Here is a 24,984-nt window from a genome sequence, read left to right as displayed (position 1 = left end):
ATGGTCCGAATGACCTGATGGGGAAAACCGGCCTCCCTCAGGACTGCAGCCTCAACGGCCATGCTGTTAAACTTAGAGACTGTGAACTTCTTGGCCAGCCTGGAGCTAACAAGATGACGGGAATTCCTTCCGCCTTTATCTTTTTCATGGCTCTCGGAATCAAGGGGAGGGGCGGAAAAAGATAAGGCAGCTGTAATTGGTGCCACGGGATCACTAGGGCATCGCAACCAATGGCTAGTGGATCCTGGGACCTGGCTATGAACTGAGGAATTTTGTGGTTCATCCGAAACGCCATCAGGTCGACATCCGGCGTGCCACATATCTGGCATAACTGGTTGAAGACAGCAGGGGTTGAGAGCCCACTTGCCCGATGTGAGACCCTGACGACTGAGAAAATCGGCTGCCCAATTTTCCACCCCCGGAATGTCTACGGCTGATATGGTGGGAAGGTGATGCTCCAGCTATCGCAGAATCCATGTTACGTCTGCCATCACCTGTTTACTGAGAGTCCCGCCTTGATGGTTTATGTAAGCCATGGCAATGGCGTTGTCCGATTGTATGTGGACCGGCTGGCCTGCGAGGAGAGATTGCCAGCGGCAAAGGGCAAGAAAAATTGCTCTGATCTCCAGAAGATTGATGGGGAGATCGGCTTCTTGGACGTTCCAACGACCCTGCGCTGTGTGATGAAGAAACACCGCTCCCCAACCTAGGAGACAGGTGTTGGTGTTGATGATCTGCCACCGGAGAGGGAGGAAGGAAATCCCGCGCAGGAGCAGGACTGAGGCGGATAGCATCCACCAGGTCAGGGATTGCCTTGAGGAGTAGAAGCATGGGCCGGTCGAGAGAGACGGTCCTCTTGTCCCAAGCAGAAAAGAGGGCCAGCTGAAGAGGATGGGTATGGAACTGGGCAAAAGGCACAGCTTCCATGGTGGCAATCATCTTCCCAAGATCTCTCATGTAGGACCGCAGGGGAAGAGGAGCTGATCGCTTTAGAGTGCGGATCCCCTGGCAGAGGGATGAAAACTTCTCTTTTGCAAGAAAGACACGGGCTTGGGCCGTGTCGAACCTCATACCCAGAAACACCAGGTGCTGAGCTGGGGTCAGGGAGGACTTCTCTCTGTTGACAATCCAGCCGAGACAGACCAGAGTGTCCAGAGTGATCTGAAGACTCTGGTCGCAGTCTCGGCGGGACGGCCCCTTGATCATGAGATCGTCAAAGTAAGGGATTAGGAGAATCCCCTTGGAACGAAGGATGGCTATGACCACTGCCATGACCTTAGTGAATACTCTGGGGGCAGAGGCCAAGCCGAAGGGAAGAGCCGTGAACTGATAGCGGTCCTTCTGGATCGCAAACCGTAGGAATCTCTGATGCTGAACACAAACAGGAATGTGAAGATAAGCATCCTGAATGTCTACAGAGCAAAGAAATTCTCCCGTTCCATTTAGGCAATTACCGAACGTAGGGACTCCATTCTTAAAGGATGGATCCGAACGTGACGATTCAGTTGCTTGAGGTCCAAAATCGGATGAAGCGATCAGCCTTTCTTCAGGACTACGAAAAGATTGGAGTAGAACCCTGAAAACCGTTTGTTCTGGGGAACAGAGACGATTACTCCTTTGTGTAGTGGGGAAAATACAGCCTGAAGAATCCCTGGGCCCGGAGACGGGAGTCTTGGCGGACGTAATGAATCACACTAGGCCTAGAGGGAGGACGAGAAGCCTCTGCAGGATTGTGCATAAGTCAAGCCTTGGTGACACTGCTGTGAAGGGCTATATAGGGGTACAGAAGAAAGGAAGGAGAGAGAGCAGAGCCTACCCGATGCCAGCGACTGTCAGCAGATGACTTTGAGGTTAGAGGTGTCCCCCTGTGTCAGATACCCGCAGGTAGATGCAGCGAGGTCTAATGCCAAATGCACAGGAAATGTGCAGATAAAGGAAGTCTCAGACAGGACTCACGATCTGCTGAGGCACAAGATCCAAAATAGAATCAGCTATGCTGATCACAACAAGCACGATGTAGTGCAGTGGGGGTGACTAAACTGCAGGTCAGTGAAACAGAAAGTATGCGTCCGATAGGCTGACATGCCGGGGGTGTGAACAGGCAGCAGGATCTGCCCGCTGGCAAGTAACAGAAAGCGCCCCTCCGATTGGTGAATCGCTGGAAGCTCCATGATAGGAGCAGAAAAATGGGCGCCAAGGAGATAAACGCAAATCGCAGGGCGTGGCCAGGTCAGAGCAGAAGAATCTCTGACCCGGCAAGACCTCCTATTGGTCCAAAAGAGCGGTGGCGAGTGGCTGGGGAAGCAGAGAGGAGGCGCAGCCAGGAAAGAAAGGAGGTTGTTCCCAAGGACTGGGACCGGCAACATGGGAAAAATGGCCACGGCTGTGCAGGGAATAATGTACTAAAACCGCCCTGTTAAGTGACAGAAGTGTTGACAAGTCCTGCCATGCGCTGCTGAGGGGGAGGAAACATACATACCTACAAGGTGGGTCCAAGGTTCCTATTCACAAATGAGGAACACATCAGGAGCCCTCGGGTGGTTGAGGGTCGATGGAATCAGGGATCCTGCTTCCCGCATTGTCTCCAGATGGTGCAGAAGACAGCGTCGACCCCTTACGAGAAGGGGGGAGGTCACCACTGACCACCGAGGAGAGGGGTGGGGAGGGGAAAAGACAAAGGACCGGCCACCGGGAATCACCCTGAAGCACCACTGAGGGTGACAGGGGTTAAGGTCCTGCCTGCGGTTCTGAGAGTGGGCGATGTGGGTGACACTACACTGCTCTCTCAGTTGCATAAGTACGGGAAAACACCCTGTTACTCTAAGGAAGAAGAACCTGAAAGACAAAGAGAAAAGATTAATAAAAACAAACAAGATACGTGAAAAGGAAAATGCGGATTTGGGATCAGATCCATGTCCGCCTCCTACAGACACTAAGCTTAAACTGAGGTACTTGGTGCCTGTTGGCGGGTGTATACTGCTGAGGAGGAGCGATTTTCCTTTTTTGCCTAGTGTCGGCCTCCTAGTGACAGCAGCATGCACCCATGGTTACCTGTGTCCCCCAATGGAGCGATAAAGAAAAAACACAGCACAGCTATTTATTCTGCCTAATTTATCATTATCTTACCCAGTGACTTGCAATAATCTCGGCACAATAGTTCAACAGTGTGATGGCATGGAGTTCCTCTGCTGTCTGGTAGAAGCGGATGCAGTTCCTCACATTCACTAGTGACATGACACCCTTTTCACACCTGCCATAAAGACACAAACGGAGCCATCCAGATAAATTAGACATTTGTTGTTTCACAGAAACGTAGAAAATCCCCAGACCATATGCCGCCCCCGTCATTGATAGGATGCATTCATCATCCATATCTAATCACGGCATATCAGAAAGTAGCAAGACAACTACACTGATACTTGGAGGGAACTATGAAAGTTGTACCTTTCTCTAAGAAGCTGAAGCTGAAATCTATTTGCAAGCTTCATCAACTCTGTTAAGTAGATGTCATCTTCCCGCAAATCCAGCTCATCTGTATAGATCCAACGCAGCATTGCCATGGTCACCTCAGGGTTAGAATCTGAGAACAGATCAGACTTCATGAACAAGGTTTTACCCCGTACATGGTAGCCGCAGAGAGGAACCGCAAACCTAATGCACGACAGATCACTGTAAAGAGCTGCTTTATTCCCATAGTCTTGTGAAAGCAAAATAAATGTCTGCCTGTGTGCATTCATCTCTACATAATACGCTGTCCTTAACCCTTTAAGGAGCAGGAGGCTTTTTGCCCTTTTTTTCTATTTTTCTTCCAACTTTGGTTTTCGGTCAGCATAGTAGTATGAGGGCTTCTTTTATGTTGGGCAACATTTCGTTTTGAATGACATCATTCATTTTGTCATTCAATATCCTGAAAAACGGGAAAAAATTCCAGGTGCAATGAAATGGAGAAAATAATGCAATTCTGCCATTTTTTGTTATGTGTTTAAGGCATTGTCCGGTAAAAGTGACCCAGAAACTGGATTGGAGCTGGGACGAGGGATTTTTTTTCCGCGTAGTGAGCTGATATTTTTATTGATACCAATATCTGGTACATACGATATTTTGATTGCATTTTACTGCATTTTTTTTTTAAAGGCGGTGATGTGACCAAAAAACCCGCAATTCTGGCATTTTGAGCCCACATCTTTCCCGACACATGTCAGCTGCTTTGACCAGATGACATGTGCCTCTAACAGCTGCAGATGGAATTGTGATCCACCCGTGGCTGTTAAACGGTTAAATGCTGTCAAATATCTATTAAACCTGTTAAAAGCTGTTAAATCTCTGACAGCGGCAATTAACTCGTGCTTCTGGTAAGCGCGCCGGAAATCTTGCCCATCGGTTACCCCTTGAAGCATGCAAAAAGTAAAAAAAAAAAAAAAAAGTTTTTAAAAATAATAAAAAAAAATATAAAAGTTCAAATCACCCCACTTTTGCCCTATTCAAAATAAAACAATAATAAAAAAAAAAATCAAGCATACACATATTTGGTATCGCCACGTTCTATCAATATAAAAAAAATTAACCCCATCGCTAAACGGCGTAACGAGAAAAAAATTAGAAATGTCAGAATTACGATTTTTTGGGTTGCCGCTACATTGCAATAAAATGTGATCAAAAGATCATATCTACACCAAAACAGTATCAATAAAAACGTCAGCTCGGGCCGCAAAAAATAAGCCCTTACCCAGCCCAATGGCGCCATTTTTTTTTTTTTTTTAAATTATTATTATTATACATTTTTATAGCGCCATTTATTCCATGGCGCTTTACATGTGAACACGGGGCAAATATAGACAAATACATTAAACACGAGCAGATAACAAGGCACACGAGTACATAAGGAAATCAAATCAAAGTTTGGATTTTTTTCACCACTTAAATAAAAAAGAACCTAGACCTGATTGGTGTCAAGGAACTCGTAATGACCTGAAGAATCATAATGGAAGGTCAGTTTTAGCATTTAATGAACATGGTTAAAAAAAAACAAAAAAACAACAACTGTGGAATTGCACTTTTTTGCAATTTCACCACACTTGGACTTTTTTTTCCCCGTTTCCAGTACACGATATGTTAAAACCAATTATGTTGTTCAAAAGTACAACCCGTCCAGCAAAAACAAGACCTCACATGGCCATATTGACAGAAAAAAAAAAAAAAGTTAATGTCCCCTTAGGAGGCATTAACCCACAATTGCTTGATTGCTTATACTACAATACCATTATTTTACAGTATATAGTGAAAATAATGTGCTCCTATGAAGTTCAACCTGTGGTTGAGCATCACAGGAGTACCAAGATGGCAGTGATAACCCCCGTCTGTCACAGCAATACATCTGCCCATCTACTTTGGGAGTTTGGTGGGTTGAAGGGTGCCAGTGTGTGCAAGCACTGGAATGAATTCCATTTAAGTGTCGCTGTCGGAGATTAACAGCAGCATCTAAAGGGTAGACTGCTGATTGACACAGATGCCTGGTATGCAACATAACTGGCCGTGTGGAGGGAGCTCAGCTCCTGTGCCCCTCCACACATGTGGACCCCTTCTCAGCACATTAAATCATGTCTTAATGCTGGAGGGCTGCAGCTGGCGCTCACTTCCTCTTGATTACTAATACATCCGGAGGCGGGGACAGTGACGCCAGCGCTGATTGGGTGCAGGGCTCACATGACGTACCAACCTCATGTGAGCCCCGGAAACGCAAGAGTCGAAACCGCTGGAAAAGCACTTGCATGGGAGTCGGGTATAGGTGTCGTTATTTTCATGTGGGCAAACATTCAGATGGAGAAGGGGCTGTACTAGTACTGGACAGCCTTTTATTCCTGGGACAAGCTCCAATAACAAACTGTAATGAACGGAAATAGAAGTAGTGTAGAAATATTTATTTCTATGCCTAGCTTAAAGAGTTATTCCCAACATTATAAGTCATCACTTATCCATAGGTACATTACTATAAAGCTCAAAGAGAATAAATGGAGCCACTGATGTGTCCAGAATCAGAATACAGCAACGGCTTTATTCATTCCCAAAGGGACTGCTGGAAAAAGACAAACTCGGCACCATTGGCTAGGGAATTGCCCTCTAAACTAAATTTAGTAGCTTGGAATTTTTAGGTGTAATCTTCTGTGACAAGTAATCTCTTTGCATACATGTTGTGTGATCAGAGCTTAGTGTTTTCTGTACAGTTCTCCAAATTCCCAGTATAGATAGAGATATAAAGGACGACATGCTGCAGCCACCACTAACAGGGGCCTAAGGGTACTACATACTGTGCTATTATTGAGTTCAATGTGCAAGGCTGGTTTCACATTTGCGGATGGAGGTGCTGCGGATGTCCTCCGTGAAGCTCCGCCCACTGCCGCACCTCCTCCGGTCAGCTCCACCTACATCGGCGTGGATACCCTATCTTTACCATTGGGTACGCAGGCCATGCCGATGTACGCCGATGCCTCAGCATGCGTCGTTTTGAGGGTGCGGCGACCGTACCAAAATACAACTTGTTGCGTTCGGCACAGGTCGCCGCACTGTCAAAACGACCCATGCGGAGGCGTCCGCATACATCGGCATGGCCTGCGTACCTAATGGTAAAGATAGGGTACGCACGCCGCATGCAGACATAGGCGGAGCTGACCGGAGGAGGGAAGGCAGTGGGAGGAGCTTCACGGAGGACGTACACAGCCCTCCGCAGCGCAAATGTGAAATCATCCTAAGACATATGCATTCAGCTCCTAAGCACCATTTAGTGGTGGGTTCCTTTTGTTATTTCAATGTCTGCTGTGTATTTGGAGCTCAGTTTTAGAAAAAAACAGATCTGCCAGCTATAAAGATATATTACTAAATTAACCAGCAGAGGATTTTGCATACACATAAGTAAAATATGGCATTGAAAGACAGACATGTATTCACAGAAGGCGCAGGAAGAACAGATTAAGTGCATCCAGTTTTGTAAAGCAGAACTCAGACTGTCCTCACCTGACAGGTTTAGTTCCTTTGTAGATGCCAAACTGGCCAAGCTCCAGGCCTCACTTCTTGCAGCCAACACAAACTTGTGAGCATTGATGTCTTGATCTCCAATTTTTATCATCAGGTCACTAAGGCACAAAAGGAAATGCGTGAAACCTGGGAGCATGGATTATAATAATCTTACATTAAATAAGTTGTAATAATTGTGTGCTGTTGTCAGTACCTACAGGGGTTTTCTTTCCCTTACTAAGTTATGGCATCCTGATTGGATAGGCCATCTCTATCAGGCCGGGTGCTACTATGGGCTCCACAAGACCAATAAAGGTGTCCTGTAATATCCAACATGGTGGTAGCAGCAGATCTTTTAGCCTTTGTTACGTGCGTGCTGGAGTCTTTATGGAAAAGGCTATTTTTCCCAGCACACAACAATGATGCTCGATTTGAGGAAATTATGAATAAATTGCCAACTTAGTGTTATCATTTAGGAGAGTATCACCCTGTCCAATTAGCGCTGGCCATATCGGACTGCGTAGGGACACGAACCTTTGACGAGGAGGAATGGTAACACCCAGATGTCAGATTATTCATAAATTTCTTGGAGGAATAACAGAGGAACAGCACAATGGACAGTTATAGAAAAAAAAGCTTGATCCAGAACTCTATAGCAGGGGGAATACAGTTAATTACTAAGAGTCACATCAGATGGGCTGTCAGATCCTATTGTACGCAGTCAGGTGAAGTTCACTGGACCTTTTAGGTACTGCATTTTATAACACTCTTCTTTGTATCCAAATCCCAAACTCATAAGGCAATGACAAAATTCTGCAGGCATGAAAGAGGTTATTTTGGGACTCATGAACATTTACAATGAAAAAATACAGGACTTCATACAGTGAATGAATGGAATCAGTGGAAGGAATGTTACAAAGCAGGAAACCTGACCAGTGCAAAAATCATGGAGAACATAAAATTTCTTCCACTGCAGGGAAATCAGCTTTCTACCAGTATCCTGTGATAAAAGCTTTGTTCCGGAAATGTACACAGGAACTAACTTAGCAATAAAGCGGTAGTTATACTGCTAAGCAGACTAGCAGACTCTGCAAAACATGCTTTCCATCATTTTCCCAATTATTATTATGCTTTTGCTTATATAGTGCTATCTTATTCCAGAGCGCTTTACATACATTATCATCGCTGTTCCCAATGGGGCTCATAATTTGAGATGGGCAAACCCAAACAGCAAAGTTCGGGGTCCATACCAAACACCTACTGTTCGGGCACAGACCCCAAACTCTGACTTCTCCAGGAAGTCCTTGTTAGGGTATGTTCACACGTTCCTGATTTCCATCCTTTTTTTTTCAGGACTGTTTTTTAAAAAACTGCAGCTCTTGGCAGAAGACGCAGGTCCTTTTTTTGGTCCTTTTTTTGTCCTTTTTTGATGCGTTTTTTGATCCTTTTTTTTTATGCAGTTTTCTATGCAGAGTCTGTGTGTTTTCTAGGAAGTTTTTTAGGGTTAAAATGGCTGAAAATACCCTAACCCTACCCCTACCCCTATTCTAACCTTAATGGAAAAAAAAAAAAATTCTTAATTTTTTTTATTGTCCCTACCTATGGGGGTGACAAAGGGGGGGGGGGGGTGTCATTTACTATTTTTTTTTATTTTGATCACTGAGATATAATCTATCTCAGTGATCAAAATGCACTTTGGAACGAATCTGCCGGCCGGCAGATTCGGCGGGCGCACTGCGCATGCGCCCGCCATTTTGCAAGATGGCGGCGCCCAGGGAGAAGACGGCCGGACGGACACCGGGACGCCAGGTAAGTATATGGGGGGGAGATTAGGGCACGGGGGAGGGCATCGGAGCACTGGGGGGGGTGGCATCGGAGCACGGGGCGGTGGGATTGGAGCACGGGGGGGGGGGCGGGATCGGAGCACGGGGGGGCAGCCACACTCCGCCCACGCACTTCCGCCCGCTTCCCCGCACTTCCTGCTGCAGCGGTTCTGCACCACAAACCACAGTAAAACCCGCAGATATTTTTTTCATCTGCGGGTTTTACTGCGGGTTTGACCTCACAATGGAGGTCAATGGGTGCAGAACCGCTGCGGCTCCGAAAAAAGAAGTGACATGGTACTTCTTTTTTCCCGCAGCTATTCAGCGCGGCTTTTTTTTTAATTTTCCGCATTGTGGGCACAGCAGTTCCTGTTTTCCATAGGGTACAATGTAATGTACCCTGCATGGAAAACAGCTGCAGACCCGCAGCAGGAAAATCGCGGCAATTCCGCATGAAAAGAAGGATCGTGTGAACATGGCCTTACTGTGCAGTTTGGCACCTCAAACATCGGTTGTTTCCCACACTGTCTTCTGCATGACAGCGTGAGAAACACCGGCTGCTCTAATTGGCGGTAAGATTATTACCACCAGTCAGAGCGCTGCGGCTCCCATGCTGTCAGATCACAGCGTGAGCCAGAAGCTGTGAGAAGCGGTAAAAAGTTTACCTCCTGTCACAAGTGTCCAACTGATGGGAGAGTATTACTCCCATCAGCCTACACCTGCTGATAACAGTATTTACTCAACGCTATAAAAAAATCGGCATGGCAAAACTGACAGCTGCAGGCTGCAACCCTCAGCTGTCAGTTTTATCATGGCTGGTTATCAAGAATAGAGGGGTCCCCACACTGTTTTTTAAAATTAAATACGTAGTTAAAAAAAAGTGTGGGATTTCCCCCATTTTTGACATCCAACCAAGCTAAAGCAGAGGGCTGGTAAGGAGTCATGGATATTGCCCCCCATCCAGCCTAAAAAATAGCAGCCCGCAACTGCCCCCGAAAAGACACATCTATTAGATACGCCAATTCTGGTTTTTTTCCCATCTCTTCCCACTTTCCCTGTGGTGGTGTCAAGTGGGGCTGATGTCGGCTGTTTTATGGCCGCTGACATCAAGTCCACAATTTAGTAATGGAGAGGTGTCTATAAGATGTGCTTAGATTTTTCTACTGGTCCCCACCTACTAACTCGACGTTGTCAAAAAGTTTGCTGAACCCCCACCTCTATATGTTGACCCCAACTGCTGTCAACTTGGACCCATCAACATTGGGCTAATTTTAAAGATAATTTCATGGCCACTTTATATTCACAATTGGAGCTTTTTGTTTCTGGAATAACAATATTTTTTAGGGTAGGGATTTTTTTAAGCTACCAATATTGTTTTCTTTGTTGCATCTCTGATTTTACTTGTATTTTATTTTTTAAATGTTTCAAATTTTAGCTTTGGGAGAAAAAAAGTGTTCAAACAATATATTCTTCCCTAAGAATGAAACAAACCAATGACGGTGATAAGAAAAATGCAGAAAGTTGCAAAAACTGTGTGACTCATATTCTATGGAATCCTCAGATGAGCAACCAAATTGACAGAAAATTTGCCTTGATTTACATACTGTATAGTGCATTAAAAGGAACCTGACAATTAATGCTCCCCAAAGCTTGAATCAGAGCCGGGCTGCACGATTTCAGCCAGGGGTATTTTTCTCTGAGATGCTGTGGCTTTTCAGAGAAAATATAACGATCTGGATAGGGAGCAGTACTTGACCAGTCTCATCTACGGTTAAGACTTTCAACCAGATCTTTAAAGTATCTGCAGCCAGTATCACACCGGATCGGCAGGATTTACATAGAGCACAGGAGAATTTCAAAAGGTGTTTGAGGGTTTATACAGGTGCAGTCAGTAGGTTATATACATTTTATGAAATGCAGCATAGGTGCTGGTTAAGGTGCTAGTCATAGTTCAGACATAAAAAAAACGGTGACAGGTTCCCTTTAAGGAAAGAAAAGAATAAGGGTATGTGCACACGTCAGGATTTCTTGCAGAAATTTTCCTGACAAAAACCGGACATTTCTGCCAGAAATCCGCATGCGTTTTTACCGCGATTTTGACGCGTTTTTTGTGCGTTTTTTCCCAAATGCATAGAATTGCGGGAAAAACGCAGAAAATCTGCAAAAATAATGAACATGCTCATTTTTTTTACCGCGATGCATTTTTTTGCGGAAAAAAACGCATCCATGTGCACAAAACATGCAGAATGCATTCTAAATGATAGAATGCATAATGTATGCGTTTTTAATGAGTTTTTATAGCGTTTTTAGCGCGAAAAAACGCGAAAACAACGTGAAAAAACCTGTACGTGTGCACATACCCTGAATGAAAACACTCTGCAATAAATAAAGGCAAAAATCTCCCCCATCTGACCTGTACTGCTCCTGTTGGTACAACTGTGCAACGATAGCCAGGAGACGGCTGATGAAGGAGTCGTCGGAAGCCTCTTTGTTTGTCTGGGCTGCTAGTAGGGTGCATTTCTTCTCTGTTTCTGCCAGTTTCTTCTGCAATTTCACATATTCCTGGCGTAGAAGAGCCAAGTGCTTCTGTAATTTGCCCACTTCCTCTTTAACAGAGAAATAAAAAATTAGTTTGCACTTTTTACTGTTTATAAAGCTTCAGTCTAACGGTCTAATAAAAACATGTAAGTAGAAATTTTTGGAAAAGGGAACCCATCAATAGATTCATGCTGCCCCGGGTTGCCACCCTTTAGAACAGGGGTGGGGAACCTCAGGCCCCAAGGCCATTTACGGCCCACGATGACCTTTTATCAGGCCCCCTGGCAGATTCTCAGGGACCACATTCTTGGACAGGGAGGTGTATTTTGATTGCCACAAGCTCATTAATTTCTTCTTGCTCTGTTAGCACACACATGCAGTGTTCACTACTGAACACTGAAGGGCATGCAATGAAAGATTACGTCCTGACACCAGTGCCACAGTCAGGATGTACTTTGTGGGCAGAGTTTGTACGGCTCCCGAAGGATGGAATTTAGAACGACATATTATAATCTTATACACTGTCTGATAATGAAAAACATTTTATAATCTGGTATATGTCATGTCAATATTTAAAGGGACCTTGTCATTGGATTCTCTGTGCCCTAACCATGGGCAGCATGAATGAGAGCCTGGCTGCACACCTGCAGCCTGGTATGTCTTCTATGAAACACTGTGGTATTTGGAAGAAACCACAGTTTGAAAAGCCAGTCGAAAAGTATAAGGAGAGACCTCGATAGTCCCATATTAACTCCGACTGGCTTCTCCCAACCCAACTGCGGTTGATTGACAGGTCTCTCCCATGTGCATAAATAGAGACCTGTCAATCAACTGGAATTGGGAAGAGAGAAGCTTTCTCTGACATGCTGCAGGTTCTCTGACAGTTTCCCTTTAACCTGGCAACAACAGGACCTGGCAGAGGCCACTGTAACTTGTATAAAGTGTTTTGCATTTTCAGAAGACTATGGTATGTATAATATGTGGACATCCTACAATATCTAAACAACCTGAAATATAAAGCTTACACTGACTGTGCAGCTATCACTTTGTATTATAAATGGTCATCCGGGCTCAGACACATTGTACCGCGCACTTAAAAGGATGAATGGTTCAGCCCATACACTCGCTTTACACATCATATATAATAATGCGGAGGATAAATTTGCCAGAAAATACAATGAGCCCCTGGGGAAGCAGTAAAAGGAATCCAGCAGCATCATTCAGAAATGTGAAGCTACATAATCATCATTCATCACAATTACTGCTCAATTATCAAGTATAACGGAAAATGCAGAGAAGCCGAAGGCGGAAACATCACTGGCGCTGCACATGTTTCACTTGCTCCACCTGATGACAAAACATGCCACTAAGGAAAGACTGTGCTTCCTCACAAGGATCATCACTTTCATTGCATCATGCCAGTAACTGGTCTCATACTATAAGGCAGAGGAAGTGAACAATTAGCAGAGCTAGCGCTGCGCTCGCTTAATGAGATGATGTGCCATCAAATCCCCTGTGCAGCAGTGATCAGGGAAGCTGAAGCCTCGCACTGTGAGACGCCTGTCAGTGTATAGACCAGTGACCCTTTAAAGGGACACTGTCACCTGAATTTGGAGGGAACAATCTTCAGCCATGGAGGCGGGGTTTTTGATTCACCCTTTCCTTACCCGCTGGCTGCATGCTGGCTGCAATATTGGATTGAAGTTCATTCTCTGTCCTCCATAGTACACGCCTGCGCTGTGCAAGATTGCCTTGCGCAGGCGTGTACTAAAAAAATAAAATTTTAAAAAATTTTAATTTTCTAAAATTGCAAAGTGCTCATCATAACAAGCAACTTTACAATTGATCCCTTATTAAAAATCCTAATTTTTCTCAATAACGGGGTGATTTTTAATTCTATAGTTTACAATTTATTGCCTAGGTTTCCGGCCATTTCTGCAAATCTATCAGCTGTGGCCAATCTCCCAAGCAAGGAGCACAGCGCTTACAAGCTTTTTTTGTATTATTCAGTTTGGCCAGCTTCAGTGCCCCTGAACTCCTATGATGCTGCCGAGGCAAAGGCGTCTGCTTGCACCATCACATAGTTTGGGCCTGCAGCATGATGAAAGTCAGATGTTGAAAAAAAAAAAAAAAGAGAAGGATGGGCCGTTTGATTTCAACATTAACAATTCTTAATTTTCGTATAAGATTAGTCAGTATTTGATAGCAGATTCATTGCCATAAGTATGGGATGGTTGGGAAGGAGGAATAGCTGCCAGCTAAAGGAGCATTTGCACAACTGAGAAGTGTTTGGTGGCACCTGTACAGTTCCACCAAATCTTATGAAAGTGTTATCAACATCAGTCTCATGGATCAAAAATCTTTAAGCTAAAGACCCAGATTCAAATTTTTTTAAGCCGCTAAAATGTCACAAATTTTACACAAAAATTTCAAACACACAAAAAAATCTTTCCAGAGGGGGACTGGAATACATTCTTGCAAAAACGTTAACATTTTTTAAAAAAGTTGAAATTGATAAATCAGCCAAAACCATCTGGAAACCATAAACTCCATCCATACCGCACGCCTCTTTATGAATCAGGAGCTTCTGATGGTGGTGTGTGCCTCCGCTTGCTACGCCAGAAACCTCACTGCAGTCAGGAACAGTGAAATTTCTGGAGTATGGAATGCCAGAGCTCGCCATCAATCAGATGGTGGTGGCGTCACACCCCTCTTGCCCCAATTCTGTCAGAGCTGGGAGAAACTGGTGTGAAAACGGGCAAAGTCCAAGTTGTGCCTAAATTTTGTGACTTTTCAAAGCTTTTATACCAGAATTCTGATGTGAAAGCTTGGATGAATTAGACCCTAAGAGTTGACAGATAATTTAAGGGTATGTGCACACGTTGCGGTTTTTGTTGCGGATCCGCAGCGGTATTGACGCTGCGGATCCGCAGCAGTTTTCCATGTGGTGTACAGTACAATGTTAACCTATGGAAAACAAAAACCGCTGTGCACATGCTGTGGAAAAAAACGCACGGAAACGCTGCGGTTTATTTATTTATTTTCCGCAGCATGTCAATTCTTTGTGCAGAATCCGCAGCGGTTTGGCACCTGCTCCATATTAAAAATCTGCAGGTGTCCAAAACCGTAGTGGAAACCGCACAAAAAAAAACGTGATAAATCCGCAGTACTTTTTGCACTGCGGATTTAATCAAATCCGCTGCAGAAAATTCCGCAACGTGTGCACAGTTTTTCAAGCAAAAAATGCTTGGAATTTTTTTTTCCCCTGGAAGAGTCTTTTGTGCTATTTTTTGGTTGTTTCCTGAGTGTTTGTCAGATAATTTTAGCCACTGGCATTTTTTTTACGGTTTTCACAAGATTTTTGTGACATCCCTTTTCCTGTGATGGCACAGCTCTCCATAAGGGTTTGTATCCACGGTCCGGAAGCTTGGCGCTTTGGATGCAGCGGATACCTCGCTCCACCCCGTTGTAAGCGTGGTGATTCCGGATGTGTTCACTGAACACATGCAGAATCACCGCATCATATTCATAGATCGGGTTATTTATCTTGCGGAGACAGAGCGTCTCCGCAAGATAAATAATATTATGAAGACGCGTCGCATGTCGCATCCCCTCCACTATGCTGTAACATCTGGACGCGGCGGATTGGACACAGCATCTAATCCGCAGCAAATCCTGATGTAATCCGGCACGTGGAATCATACCCTTAGGCGTTACAGCAATGTCTAGGTGTCTTTTGAGCTTTCCCACTGACTTGTATTGTAATATACAGAGCGGAACATGCCAAAATGCACACGCCAATTTTTTAAACCCCCTCGGCGTCTGAAAAGACGTTATGTGCACTTATTCTAAGGATAGTTAGAGGGATACTTCTAATTTGTGACTGTGAACGTAAAGAATTTATGGTTTCGTAGCTAAAATATTTAGAAAAAACAGCTAACAAATGGATAATCAAAAAAACAGTCTGAAGTTCAAAGTTCTGTGCATTCAGCTGTGAGACCCCGTGATCACCATCACAGTAAGCTGCTGACAGTCCAGGTATTAATAATGACATCAGTACTTCTTTACTATTGGAAGAAAATGGTGACAAAACATTGATTTCAGCATGTCAATTAGAAGTAGGGAAACCAGGGAGAACTGTACAAGAGGGAGTGCGAACACTTACGCTAAAAAAAGAGGATACAATAAAAGTTAAGTTCCAAGTCTTCCTGAGACATGTAGACATTATCAGGCACAACCCTGGAGTCACTTACAAATATATAATACTGTATCATCACAGGTGGGAGAGCACCACATTTTCCCCTCATTTCCCCAGGATTGCTTTATTTGTCAAAGATTTCACTGCTGCAAAGGTTCTTTCTTTCCAAGACACAACTGTGCTATCAATGGAACGGCAGAGCGCCCTGCTCACTACTAAGAACTACGGTGGTGGCACCGCTGGTCTTCAGCACGGGTAAGCAGCTGCACACCAACAGTATCCACTGAACATAAGACTCTCATCCACGGTCCAAGCTAAACCGGTAGGGGCCAATTCATCAAGTACTTTAATGAATTTGGTGCACGTTATTCCAGCACACACTTCCTCTAGACCGCTGTGTAAAAAGCCAAACTTGATGAATCAGAGCCATAGATTGTCTGCTAAGGATGCTTGGACAATATCTGTGAAATATTGCTGCTAGTGAGTAGTGGCCCAACGTGGTAGATAGTGTGCAGACTAGTCGCAGTGCCACAGGCCAGTGCTGTTTATGGACTATGGTTGTCGCGCCATAACAAAGTATATTATACTAGACTAGATGGCAGCCCGATTCTAAAGAATCGGGAGTCTAGAATCCATATATACTTTATTTATTCAAATGTATAAGAATAATACAATTAATAAATAATAGTAAGGAAGAACAAAAAATGGCTGCACTTACCAGCTCTTGACAATTCTTGTTATTTAAGAAATTGCTGGGCAATAATGGACAATGTCCTTATGTGGCAAATAATAGAGCAATATACCCAATGTGGCAAAGAAGAGGTTAATAAACGGCAGTCTCTCAGTATAACAGTCAGTGAATAATAGGCAGTATATGGAGAAAACACCAAACAAAAGTTCAAAATTGGTGTGAAAATGTCACTGAACCACTTCACAACTAAATATATATAGTTTTGGTAAATGGTATTATCATTTTTTTGACGAAATTCGGCAGGAGCTTGAAGAGCAACGTCACTGGGCCCGCCTCCACGCAGTAGAAACTTGCTGTGAGGTAAAAATTCAAAAATCACACCAAAATGGCGGGCGGAGTGTGTCACAGTACGGCACGTTTCTGATTGGTCGCTCGCAGCAGGCGGCAACCAATCAGACACTGGACACTGTTGACGTCACTTAGCTCCGGACATTAGCTCCGGACATTAGCTCCGGACATTAGCTCCGGACATTAGCTCCAGACAGGAAGTTGGCACAAATTGCAGGAAGTAGTATTCTAGGCAATTATATATTAGATGGAGGCCCGATGTTATCGCATTGGGAGGGTGGTAATGTCACGATGGGGGCAGGCTTTGCAGCGTTGAGAATCTCTCCCCCATGTGCTCACACACCTATCCACTGTCTCTTTCCCCATGTGCTGACTTTGACCTATCTTCCCCATGTGCTATCCCCCTTGTCTGCTGTCTCTCTCCTTCCTGTGCTGTGTTCTCCCCTCATGTGCTGTCCTGTTTGAGCTGTCTCCCCCCTGTGCTCTGTCTCTCTCACCCCTGTACGCTTTCTCTCCCCCATCTGCTGTCTTCTCCTCTCATGTCATCGCTTCTTCGACCTGTGTACCCCATGTGCTCTCGTACACGGTCAGACAGACAATTTTTAAAATGAACATTTGTTCGTGGGCAAACCCCTTTAATGTGACCGGCTTCCTCTGCCTGTAGACACGTCGCACATCTGCTGCCGGGATCATCCAAATGATTCACTGCGCCTGCGTGGAATTTGCGCAAGTGCAGTAAATCAGACCGCCACCATCTTTGTGCAGACAGATAGCGGCGGTCACATTAAACCTGCGCATGCGCTCCTCCTGTACAAAGATGGCGGTGGTCAGTGAATTATTCGGCTGATCGCGACGGTGCTCCGCTGGTGGTATTGAGACACCCATCATTTGGGTGTCCCAATATGGAGGTCGGTGAACTTCCGCCACTTGGAATTCTGGGACACGGACACATCTGGAAGGAACAGGATGTGAAGACATTACAAGGTAAGTATATATTAAGATATGAACTGCAGGTGTCGGGCCATGTGCAAATGTGTTCCTATATACAGATATGCCAAACACAATATATTCCCATGTAGCCCTTATCGCAGGTCACTGTATTCCCATGTACCCCATATATCGGGTCACTGTATTCCCATGTACCCCATATATCGGGTCACTGTATTCCCATATACAGGGTCACTGTATTCCCATGTACCCCATAGACCGGGTCACTGTATTCCCATATACAGGGTCACTGTATTCCCATGTACCCCATATATCGGGTCACTGTATTCCCATATACAGGGTCACTGTATTCCCATGTACCCCATAGACCGGGTCACTGTATTCCCATGTACCCCATATATCGGGTCACTGTATTCCCATGTACCCCATATATCGGGTCACTGTATTCCCATGTACCCCATATATCGGGTCACTGTATTCCCATGTACCCCATATATCGGGTCACTGTATTCCCATGTACCCCATATATCGGGTCACTGTATTCCCATGTACCCCATATATCGGGTCACTGTATTCCCATGTACCCCATATATCGGGTCACTGTATTCCCATGTACCCCATATATCGGGTCACTGTATTACCATATACAGGGTCAGTGTATTCCCATGTACCCCATATATCGTGTCACTGTATTCCCATATACAGGGTCAGTGTATTCCCATGTACCCCATATACCTACCTGGTCAGTGTATTCCCATGTCCCCCTTATACCAGGTCACTGTATTCCCATGTACCCCATGTATCGGGTCACTGTATTCCCATGTACCCCATATATCGGGTCACTGTATTCCCATATACAGGGTCAGTGTATTCCCATGTACCCCATAGACCGGGTCACTGTATTCCCATGTACCCCATAGACCGGGTCACTGTATTCCAATGTACCCCATATATCGGGTCACTGTATTCCCATGTACCCCATATATCGGGTCACTGTATTCCCATGTACCCTACATATCGGGTCACTGTATTCCCATATACAGGGTCAGTGTATTCCCATGTACACCATATATCGAGTCACTGTATTCCCATATACAGGGTCAGTGTATTCCCATGTACCCCATATACCGGGTCAGTGTATTCCCATGTACCCCATATATCGGGTCAGTGTATTCCCATGTACCCCATATATCGGGTCACTGTATTCCCATATACAGGGTGAGTGTATTCCCATGTACCCCATAGACCGGGTCACTGTATTCCCATGTACCCCATATGTCGGGTCACTGTATTCCCATATACCGGGTCAGTGTATTCCCATGTACCCCATATACAGGGTCAGTGTATTCCCATGTACTCCATAGACCGGGTCACTGTATTCCCATGTACCCCATATATCAGGTCACTGTATTCCCATATAAAGGGTCAGTGTATTCCCATGTACCCCATATACCGGGTCAGTGTATTCCCATGTACCCCATATGCAGGGTCAGTGTATTCCCATGTACCCCATATACAGGGTCAGTGTATTCCCATGTACCCCATATACAGAGTCAATGTATTCCCATGTACTCCATAGACCGGGTCACTGTATTCCCATGTACCCCATAAACCGGGTCACTGTATTCCTATGTACCCCATATATCGGGTCACTGTATTCCCATGTACCCCATATACAGGGTCAGTGTATTCCCATGTACCGGGTCACTGTATTCCCATGTACCCCATAAACCGGGTCACTGTATTCCTATGTACCCCATATATCGGGTCACTGTATTCCCATGTACCCCATATACAGGGTCAGTGTATTCCCATGTACCCCATATACCGGGTCAGTGTATTCCCATGTACCCCATATATCGGGTCAGTGTATTCCCATGTACCCCATATATCGGGTCACTGTATTCCCATATACAGGGTGAGTGTATTCCCATGTACCCCATAGACCGGGTCACTGTATTCCCATGTACCCCATATGTCGGGTCACTGTATTCCCATATACCGGGTCAGTGTATTCCCATGTACCCCATATACAGGGTCAGTGTATTCCCATGTACTCCATAGACCGGGTCACTGTATTCCCATGTACCCCATATATCAGGTCACTGTATTCCCATATAAAGGGTCAGTGTATTCCCATGTACCCCATATACCGGGTCAGTGTATTCCCATGTACCCCATATGCAGGGTCAGTGTATTCCCATGTACCCCATATACAGGGTCAGTGTATTCCCATGTACCCCATATACAGAGTCAATGTATTCCCATGTACTCCATAGACCGGGTCACTGTATTCCCATGTACCCCATAAACCGGGTCACTGTATTCCTATGTACCCCATATATCGGGTCACTGTATTCCCATGTACCCCATATACAGGGTCAGTGTATTCCCATGTACCGGGTCACTGTATTACCGTGTACCCCATATACTGGGTCACTGTATTACCATGTACCCCATATACCAGGTCACTGTATTCCCATATACCGGGTCAGTGTCTTCCCATGTACCCCATATACGGGTCAGTGTATTCCCATGTACCCCATATATCGGGTCAGTATATTACCATGTACCCCATATATCACGTCAGTGTATCCCTGTGGTTTGTAACACTAAAGCTGACCAGTGTATTCCTGTGGACCGTGACTATGACACTACAGCTGACAACTGTATTCTTATGGACCGTGACACCACAGCTGACCAGTGCATTCCCGTAGACCGTGACTATGACGCCACAGCTGACCAGTGTATTCCTGTGGACCGTTACACCACAGCTGACCAATGTATATCCGTAGACCGTGACACCACAGCTGACCAGTGTATTCTTGTGGACGGTGACACCACAGCTGACCAGTGTATTCCTGTGGACCGTGACACCACAGCTGACCAGTGGATATCCGCAGACCATGACTATGACACCACAGCTGACCAGTGTATTCCTGTGGACCGTGACTATGACGCCACAGCTGACCAGTGTATTCCTGTGGACCGTTACACCACAGCTGACCAATGTATATCCGTAGACCGTGACACCACAGCTGACCAGTGTATTCCTGTGGACGGTGACACCACAGCTGACCAGTGTATTCCCGTGGACGGTGACACCACAGCTGACCAGTGTATTCCCGTGGACCGTGACACCACAGCTGACCAGTGTATATCCGTAGACCGTGACACCACAGCTGACCAGTGTATTCCTGTGGACCGTGACACCACAGCTGACCAGTGTATTCCTGTGGACCGTGACACCACAGCTGAACAGTGTATATCCGTAGACCGTGACACCACAGCTGAACAGTGTATATCCGTAGACCGTGACACCACAGCTGAACAGTGTATATCCGTAGACCATGACTATGACACCACAGCTGAACAGTGTATATCCGTAGACCGTGACACCACAGCTGAACAGTGTATATCCGTAGACCATGACTATGACACCACAGCTGACCAGTGTATATCCGTAGACCATGACTATGACACCACAGCTGACCAGTGTATATCCGTAGACCATGACACCACAGCTGACCAGTGTATATCCGTAGACCATGACTATGACACCACAGCTGACCAGTGTATATCCGTAGACCATGACACCACAGCTGACCAGTGTATATCCGTAGACCATGACACCACAGCTGAACAGTGTATATCCGTAGACCGTGACACCACAGCTGACCAGTGTATTCCTGTGGACCGTGACACCACAGCTGACCAGTGTATTCCTGTGGACCGTGACACCACAGCTGACCAGTGTATTCCTGTGGACCGTGACACCACAGCTGAACAGTGTATATCCGTAGACCATGACTATGACACCACAGCTGACCAGTGTATATCCGTAGACCATGACTATGACACCACAGCTGACCAGTGTATATCCGTAGACCATGACACCACAGCTGACCAGTGTATATCCGTAGACCGTGACACCACAGCTGACCAGTGTATTCCTGTGGACCGTGACACCACAGCTGACCAGTGTATTCCTGTGGACCGTGACACCACAGCTGAACAGTGTATATCCGTAGACCGTGACACCACAGCTGAACAGTGTATATCCGTAGACCGTGACACCACAGCTGAACAGTGTATATCCATAGACCATGACTATGACACCACAGCTGAACAGTGTATATCCGTAGACCTTGACTATGACACCACAGCTGACCAGTGTATATCCGTAGACCATGACTATGACACCACAGCTGACCAGTGTATATCCGTAGACCATGACACCACAGCTGAACAGTGTATATCCGTAGACCATGACTATGACACCACAGCTGACCAGTGTATATCCGTAGACCATGACTATGACACCACAGCTGACCAGTGTATATCCGTAGACCATGACACCACAGCTGAACAGTGTATATCCGTAGACCGTGACACCACAGCTGACCAGTGTATATCCGTAGACCGTGACACCACAGCTGACCAGTGTATATCCGTAGACCGTGACACCACAGCTGACCAGTGTATATCCGTAGACCGTGACACCACAGCTGACCAGTGTATATCCGTAGACCGTGACACCACAGCTGACCAGTGTATATCCGTAGACCGTGACACCACAGCTGACCAGTGTATATCCGTAGACCGTGACACCACAGCTGACCAGTGTATATCCGTACACCGTGACACCACAGCTGACCAGTGTATATCCGTACACCGTGACACCACAGCTGACCAGTGTATATCCGTAGACCGTGACACCACAGCTGACCAGTGTATATCCGTAGACCGTGACACCACAGCTGACCAGTGTATATCCGTAGACCGTGACACCACAGCTGACCAGTGTATATCCGTAGACCGTGACACCACAGCTGAACAGTGTATATCCGTAGACCGTGACACCACAGCTGACCAGTGTATATCCGTAGACCGTGACACCACAGCTGACCAGTGTATATCCGTAGACCGTGACACCACAGCTGACCAGTGTATATCCGTAGACCGTGACACCACAGCTGACCAGTGTATATCCGTAGACCGTGACACCACAGCTGACCAGTGTATATCCGTAGACCGTGACACCACAGCTGACCAGTGTATATCCGTAGACCGTGACACCACAGCTGACCAGTGTATATCCGTAGACCGTGACACCACAGCTGACCAGTGTATATCCGTACACCGTGACACCACAGCTGACCAGTGTATATCCGTACACCGTGACACCACAGCTGACCAGTGTATATCCGTACACCGTGACACCACAGCTGACCAGTGTATATCCGTAGACCGTGACACCACAGCTGACCAGTGTATATCCGTAGACCGTGACACCACAGCTGACCAGTGTATATCCGTAGACCGTGACACCACAGCTGACCAGTGTATATCCGTAGACCGTGACACCACAGCTGAACAGTGTATATCCGTAGACCGTGACACCACAGCTGACCAGTGTATATCCGTAGACCGTGACACCACAGCTGACCAGTGTATATCCGTAGACCGTGACACCACAGCTGACCAGTGTATATCCGTAGACCGTGACACCACAGCTGACCAGTGTATATCCGTAGACCGTGACACCACAGCTGAACAGTGTATTGCTATGGCCGGGGCAGTCTGTGCAGCCCCAGTGACCAGTGCAGGGTGCCAGGGCAGCAGCGTACAGGGCACACAGCACCGCACGCCCACACTGACTGCAGCCCCGTGCAGCCTGACACTACTGCACACAGTGAACTGTGGGTCACCTGACCAGCCTCCGCCGACACACGCGCACACCTGGACTTCCGCTGCCTGCTGTCAGCCGCTTTACTAGCTGTCACTGAGGGACCTGCCGCCAGCCCCCTGCCATAAAGCTCCCCCTTAGGTTTCCCCAGGGCCACTTCTTTACCTTCCGCCATGATGGATCCGCCCGGCTGATATCGCGAGAAGAGCGGGTTGATGGGAAGTAACACGGGCAGGCGGGGTGAGGTAGATCCCGGGAGATGTGAAAGAAAGGAAACCCATTGACTCATTCGCTGCCTTTGTGTTTGCGCATTGAGAAGGCGTTCGGCGCCATCTGGTGGCGAAATGACGCAAGTACCACACCGACCACAGAAGAGGGGCTCATTCCACTGGGATAGTGGGGCGTGTATATGGTCCGCTAATTATTCCATCAAATTTTGCTTTCAAAAAGTCAAACAGCGCTCCTTCCCTTCCAAGCCCTGCCGTGCGCCCAAACAGTAGTGTCCCCCCACATATGGGGCTCAGGAGAAATTGCACAACAAATTGTATGGAGCAATTTCTCCTTTTACCCTTATGGAAATGCAAAATATGGAGCTAAAAAAGATTTATTTGGGAAAAATGTGATTTCTTTTTTCCTTCCACATTCCAAAAATTTCTGTGAAGTGCCTGAAGGGTCAATAGACTTTTTGAATGTGGTTTTGAGCACCTTGAGGGGTGCAGTTTTTCGAATGGTGTCATTGTTGGGTATTTTCTATCGTATAGGCCCGCCACAGTCACTTCAAGTGTGAGGAGGGCACTAAAAAAATGGTTTTGTAAATTTTATTGTAAAAATAAGAAATCGCTGGTCAACTTTTAACCCTTATAACTTCCTAACAAAAAAAAATTCTGTTTCCAAAATTGTGCTGATGTAAAGTAGACATGTGGGAAATGTTATTAACTATTTAGTGCGATACGACTCTGATTTAAGGGCATAAAAATTTAAAGTTTGAAAATTGTAAAATTGTCACCAAATCTCATTTTTTTTTTTCGCAAGTCATATCAAAGAAATGTTACCACTGTCATAAAGTACACTATGTCACGAAAAAACATTCTCAGAATCACCGGGATCCATTGAAGCGTCCAAAGATATTACCTCCATAAAGTGACAGTGGTCAGAATTGTAAAAACAGGCTTCGTCTCAAAGGGGTTAAGCCCTCATATCAAAATGTTTCTGCAGTGCGTCCGGGGGGCTCCACCTGAATCCCCCTAAAATAGGATTAATGATGCTGATGGAGCATCGTGTGACCAGAAGACCAGTCCATCAGCCTTCTCCATTAGAAAAGAAGCTTTACCATGCTCCATCAGCCGTCATTCCATATCTAACGAGATGCCAAACCAGACAAAAATGGCTTGGGAGGAATATATTAAATATTAACACAGTAGGGAGAACCAAATAGAAAGCCCTCTCTATCTAACCATAAAACTTAGCTTTTATTAGATATCAAACGAAGAAATAGAAGACAGCGGCGCTCACCAGTTTGCTGATTTCGATGTGTTTAATCCAAAATGCAGATTATCTCAATTAGCTTTTATTAGTATTTATGCTATATTAAAATGTATAAAGTCTTGTCCCTAATCTGCCTAAAATTGTTATCTTTAGTAGTTATTACTTGGTTACAAAAATCCAATCCCAAGAGACAAGATTCACATCGGTGGACACCACCGAAATAAGTAACAGAAAAGGGAGGAAGGGGAAATGTGAA

At 45.7% G+C, this 24,984-nt stretch overlaps 1 protein-coding gene across 1 annotated transcript in view; it reads right to left on the bottom strand.

Annotated features, from left to right (window-relative positions):
• The window catches only part of LOC138670275 (rabankyrin-5), an 84,547-nt gene extending 61,047 nt beyond the window's left edge, over window positions 1-23,500 (bottom strand). The window contains exons 1-5 of the mRNA XM_069757470.1: window positions 23,409-23,500; window positions 11,245-11,437; window positions 7,009-7,127; window positions 3,445-3,580; window positions 3,127-3,250 (exon numbers count right to left, since the gene is read on the bottom strand). Of these exons, the coding sequence (XP_069613571.1) occupies window positions 3,127-3,250; window positions 3,445-3,580; window positions 7,009-7,127; window positions 11,245-11,437; window positions 23,409-23,418 (582 nt within the window). The 5' untranslated portion in view covers window positions 23,419-23,500. The remainder of the gene's footprint in view (window positions 1-3,126; window positions 3,251-3,444; window positions 3,581-7,008; window positions 7,128-11,244; window positions 11,438-23,408) is intronic.
• Between the last annotated feature and the right edge of the window lie 1,484 nt (window positions 23,501-24,984).

This window comes from Ranitomeya imitator, chromosome 3, assembly GCF_032444005.1.
Source record: "Ranitomeya imitator isolate aRanImi1 chromosome 3, aRanImi1.pri, whole genome shotgun sequence".
Classification (NCBI taxonomy): domain Eukaryota; kingdom Metazoa; phylum Chordata; class Amphibia; order Anura; family Dendrobatidae; genus Ranitomeya; species Ranitomeya imitator.
This window is presented reverse-complemented; position numbering and strand designations above follow the sequence as displayed.